The following is a 4,927-nucleotide window of genomic DNA, read 5'->3' as shown; positions in this document are numbered from 1 at the left end:
ACATGGTTGGATTATTGTCTGGTATTGGTTATTGGCCAGAATGGTTATTTCCCTGATTAATATACATTTACATCAAACATTATACACACAACACCTTGACATCACATCAGGGGCATATAGGTACAGATACAGTACAGAAAAGTGAAAACAAACATATATACTGTATAAAGAAATACATTTAAAGAACAAATATTGATGGATCATACATTATATAATGTATTAAAAATCACATTTAAAATGTCCTCCTCCTGAAGTTGTATCGTCTGTCCAGTTTCATGTTTAGAGAGATCACGTAACGTAAGGCGTCTTTACGTCATCATCACGCATGGCTGTTACCGTGGACACGGAGCAGTCACAACTGAAGTTAGTTAGCTACACAGAAGAGAGACTCCAACTAAGCCGTTTTTATTTCTGTACGACGGGATGAGTATGACTTAAAATACTTTATTTATTCTATTACACTGTATATTTGAATCGTTTTTCTTAAGTTACTCATGTATCCCTTATGTTACATTAACAGTAGAGCTCATTGTTATTGTAACACTAGCTAGAGGTGGAAGAATGATCAGATAATTTACTTTAGTAAAAGTAGCAATACTTTTACAGTTTAAAAATAATATACTGCTGCTATAAAACTACTTTAAAATAAGACAGTACTTGAGTCAATGTAATTAGTAACATTACACCACTGAAGCTAACGTTAGCCTAATTCAAATTGCAAAACTCCAAAGGTGTATTAAAGTTACCGTTGATTGTTCCCGCTGGTGTTAATGTCTTCATTAATTAAGTAGTAAGTTAAGATGGACCTCATTGTGTCAAAGCACATTAAGTTATTTTGAAGTATCTGTAAAACATAAAACACTAATATGCAGCAAAAAGTGTTGCAAAAACATTTCGCTGTAAAGTAATTTAGTACATTTAGCCAAATACTGTATTTGAACTTTACTTGAGCATTTCAATGTTTTGTTACTTTGTACTTTTACTACGCTGCATTTATTTATTACTTATAGTTACTTTGCAGATTTGGTTTAATAATTCAAATCAACACTTAAATCAGACTTTAGTTCCACCTGGAGTAAATTCACAAGCTACCCTGCAGTATACAAAGTCATTCAAACTAACTGCACCTTTACCAGCTTTGAGAACACTTTAATGATCAATCATTATAAAACATATCATATATATAATGTTTATTACGGATAATACTGCAACTAAGTGGAATGGTCATTCAGAATTGCATTTGACATGTTTTATCTGTTGTATATTATCATATGTCATTGTATAGAATACATATAATTAGGAGCACAATTCCTGTTCAATGCAGTTTAAAGGTTACAGAATACAAACGTTCTTTGTGGTGACAAACACATGATGCAAGTTCTCTGTAGGCGAGAGGACAATACAAAGAAATCATCATAAGCTTCTATTGTGTTTGATGATAATGTCTTTGTTTCTGACTGGCTTTTCCGTCTGTTTGTGTATACTTGATATTAACGCTCCTACAAAAGATGGAGACTGTAGTGGAGTCAGACAGTGAGGAGCAGGGCAGAGGTGGAGAGACAGAAGAGGAGGAGGAGGATGACCCAGAGCCGATGAAGAAAAGTGTTTCTCAGGAGCTTCAGTGAGTGTCCACTTACAACACACAACACACACTCACACATATCACACACTGGATGAGACCATGATGACTCGGGGTAAAAAGTGAGGAAACTGCGCCGTTAGGTGACTAATGAACTACTAATTGTTGCATTTAATATATATATTCATACATTTATGGCTGAAACAATTAGTAATTTGCTTTTGATGATCAATTGTAAGTAGTTTGTAAGTTCCATTTTACTAAAAAGTATTTTATAGTAGGCTAATACACTTTATTTTAAGTGCACTTTTCACTCAAGAGATGTGTTGGGGAAATATTTTCCTAGGCCCATAACTTTGACCCAGGTGATCAGTCTGTCCTGCCCTCACTGAGCACAGGCACCTGTAGCCTTGGCTGCTCTGCTCTCAGTGTTCTGTCTCCCTGTCCCTGCCTGTTGGCGTCAGCTGATAGAGGTGTTATTGTGCTTTGCCTATTTTACCTTGTTATGCACAATGTTGATTATTCTCTCAGAACCAGCTAAATACATGGGTCTGGGGTAGAGATCGTCAGAATTGATTTGGCAACCGCTGTGTCAACTCGTGGCACACGACATGTCTTGTGAATTCTCCGGCCCAAGCTCCAAATGAACCATCAGTGTTTGCCATCAAAGTCCCTGCTCTCCTCGTGTCTCTCTGAGTCTCTTCTCTCCATTGCTTTAGAAGTTTCCATCACAAGATGTAATTTACAAACACATTCAAACAAGGTATATAGACTATCAAATTAGAAAACAATCCCTGGTAAGGTGATGGGTAGATGTAATGAAAGCATGATGTTGCATCAAGGTATTTAATGGTTGGTAAAAAAATGTCATTTATGTCACCTGCTCCTTTTCGGGTATGGTGTGTTTATAGAGACATGTTTTGTAAATAATTGTTATACATGAAGTTGTGCATACCATGAACGGAACAAATAAAAAAATGAAACGTCATGTATTCCCTGTCCTTCATCAGCCTGAAGGTGGACGAGCTGTGTCCAGAGTCCTACAGGGTTAACTCCCCCGACCAGATCCGACTGCTGGCCATCGCCGACAACTTCCAGCGTCAGTATTCACTCCTGTATCCCGACCGCAAACCCCTGCTGCTCTGCCCGGTCAACGAATGTGGAGTCAGGGTAAAACTGAAAAGGCTAAATCCACTTAAGGCCCTGTGTCCACATAACTCAACATATTTTTTGCATCATCAGCCACCTGTTCGTTACATCTTCAAACAACCCATAAACTAGGCATGGGGCAATATGAAAATTGTATTTCCGTCAAAAATTACGAAGTACAGTAGTATCCTGATAATCATCACACTATGCTTGAAACTCTTACTAGAAGCACTTAACCTTAAATGTTGTTAAGATTTATTTTTATTTTAATAGCAATTTACCGAACTTGTTCTAGTAATTTATTAGATATCAATATCATCCCGGTAATATAAATTCACCACGATCAACTCATCCATTATCACAATCCGCAATTCCTTTCCACATTGTCCCGTCCATATACTTGACTGTATATAGCTCTGTCTAATTCCTGCGTATGTTTTTCTAATATTCAGAAGTTTGTGTCCATGACTCTCCGGCCCACACCGACAGTCTTCCCCGAAATTTTCGCCTGGGAGGGATGCGCCTCCTTGGTGGCTGACTTCCTGTCTCTGGACCCTTTGGAGCCACCTGTGGATCTGGTGAGAAGAAAAACAACACAAGGGCAGATATACAGTAGTGAACGCTTGGTGCAAATAGTGGTTGCATCAGAGAGGGTTTCCTTCTTTCATATTCAAGATTCAAGGCTTTTATTGTCATTTGTGCAAAGTTAGTGTAGGTATGTACAAATGAAAATCTTAGGCCACATGCCCCTCAAACAGTGCAACACCAGAAACACATAAAGTAGTGCAAGGAGAGCCCAAAAAACACAACGACTTAGACTGGGGAAGCATTCTGATTTTGAGCTGAAAAATTAGGGGCCAATATGGTTGATATCATTTAGTGTTTTCGTGTTGCTCCTCTTTGTTGTCTTTTTGTGTCTGTTGTTGTTATTGTTCCTTTCGTGGTTGTTTTGCATCTTTATATAGACATTTTGTCCCTCTTTGTGGTAGTTTTCAGGCCGTTTGAGGTCCTTTTGTGTCTCTCTCCTAGACATTTTTTTTTCGTTTTTCTGTTCTCTTTGTAGGCACTGTGTGTTTTTTGTGTTTGTTTTGCTTTTTTTGATAAAAAAATTTGTATCTCTTGTTTTTTGTGTCCGCGTTTCTTTGTTTTTTTCGTCTTTCTTTGTTTGTTTTGCATCTCTGTAGTCGTTTGTTCCCCTTTTTTGTATTTTTCCACTTTTTGTGGTAATTATCTGTCTCTTTGTGAACAGAACATCTTCAGTAGGTGCATACAGAAGTTGTGGCGCAGGGATCTGTTGTGGCCATTAGGTTAGGCCCCTCACTGATCTCTCCGTGTGTTTCTGTCCCAGCCAAGGTATTTGTTCTCCTCCAGCTCAGTGCTGCAGAATCAGAGTGCCACATGTTTTGAATCCGCCACCCTGCTGTGCAGCCTGCTGCTCGGCAACCACTACGACGCTTACTGTGTCAGCGGCTACGCTGTGAGAGAGATGTGTCTGATGGACCGCAGCCTGCAGGAGTGCCCCCTGCTGGACACCCAGGTCAAGGTCAGTGCTATCCGAGGTTCCAGGGTTAAAAAACGGTACATTAAAAAAGGAGAGCAGCTGTTCAGACACATCGGTGATTCAAAGGTGTGCGTCTGCCTGGCTGTGCTTTGTGTTTGTTTTTGCAGGGCAAGATCTCCGAGGAGGAGCCGCAGGAGAATAAATACACAGTGAAACCTCTGAGGGAAATGAAGAGTCGCTTTCTGACGCAGCTAGAGCAGAAGAAACAGGAGGCAGAGGCCGAGATGCTTCACAAACAAAAACTACAGGAGGTAACAGGATCTGTGTGTGTGTGTGTGTGTGTGTGTGTGTGTGTGTGTGTGTGTGTGTGTGTGTGTGTGTGTGTGTGTGTGTGTGTGTGTGTGTGTGTGTGTGTGTGTGTGAGAGAGAGAGACAGAGAGAGAGAGAGAGAGATAGTGTGTGTGTGTGTGTGTGTGTGTGTGTGTGTGTGTGTGTGTGTGTGTGTGTGTGTGTGTGTGTGTGTGTGTGTGTGTGTGTGTGTGTGTGTGTGTGAGAGAGTGAGTGAGTGAGAGAGAGAGTGTGTGTGTGTGTGTGTGTCTGTGTGTGTCTGTGTGAGAGAGAGTAAGAGTGTGTGTCCGTTTGTGTGTGTCTGTCTGTGTGTGTGTGTGTGTGTGTGTGTGAGAGAGAGAGAGAGTGTG

General features: G+C 40.1%; 1 protein-coding gene across 1 annotated transcript; it reads left to right on the top strand.

Moving 5' to 3' along the window:
- Positions 1-388: 388 nt before the first annotated feature.
- Positions 389-4,552, top strand: LOC104947771 (coiled-coil domain-containing protein lobo homolog; the record flags this gene model as incomplete). The annotated part of the gene is made up of 6 exons (XM_010773860.1): positions 389-427; positions 1,509-1,621; positions 2,590-2,749; positions 3,181-3,306; positions 4,077-4,271; positions 4,397-4,552. Coding segments are annotated over exons 2-6 (750 nt in total), but the record flags the coding sequence as incomplete, so codon positions are not given.
- Positions 4,553-4,927: the final 375 nt, after the last annotated feature.

Source organism: Notothenia coriiceps, unplaced genomic scaffold (assembly GCF_000735185.1).
Source record: "Notothenia coriiceps isolate Sejong01 unplaced genomic scaffold, NC01 NC01_scaffold00013020, whole genome shotgun sequence".
Classification (NCBI taxonomy): Eukaryota; Metazoa; Chordata; class Actinopteri; order Perciformes; family Nototheniidae; genus Notothenia; species Notothenia coriiceps.
Note: the sequence above shows the minus strand (reverse complement) of the source record. Positions and strands in the feature narration are given on the sequence as shown.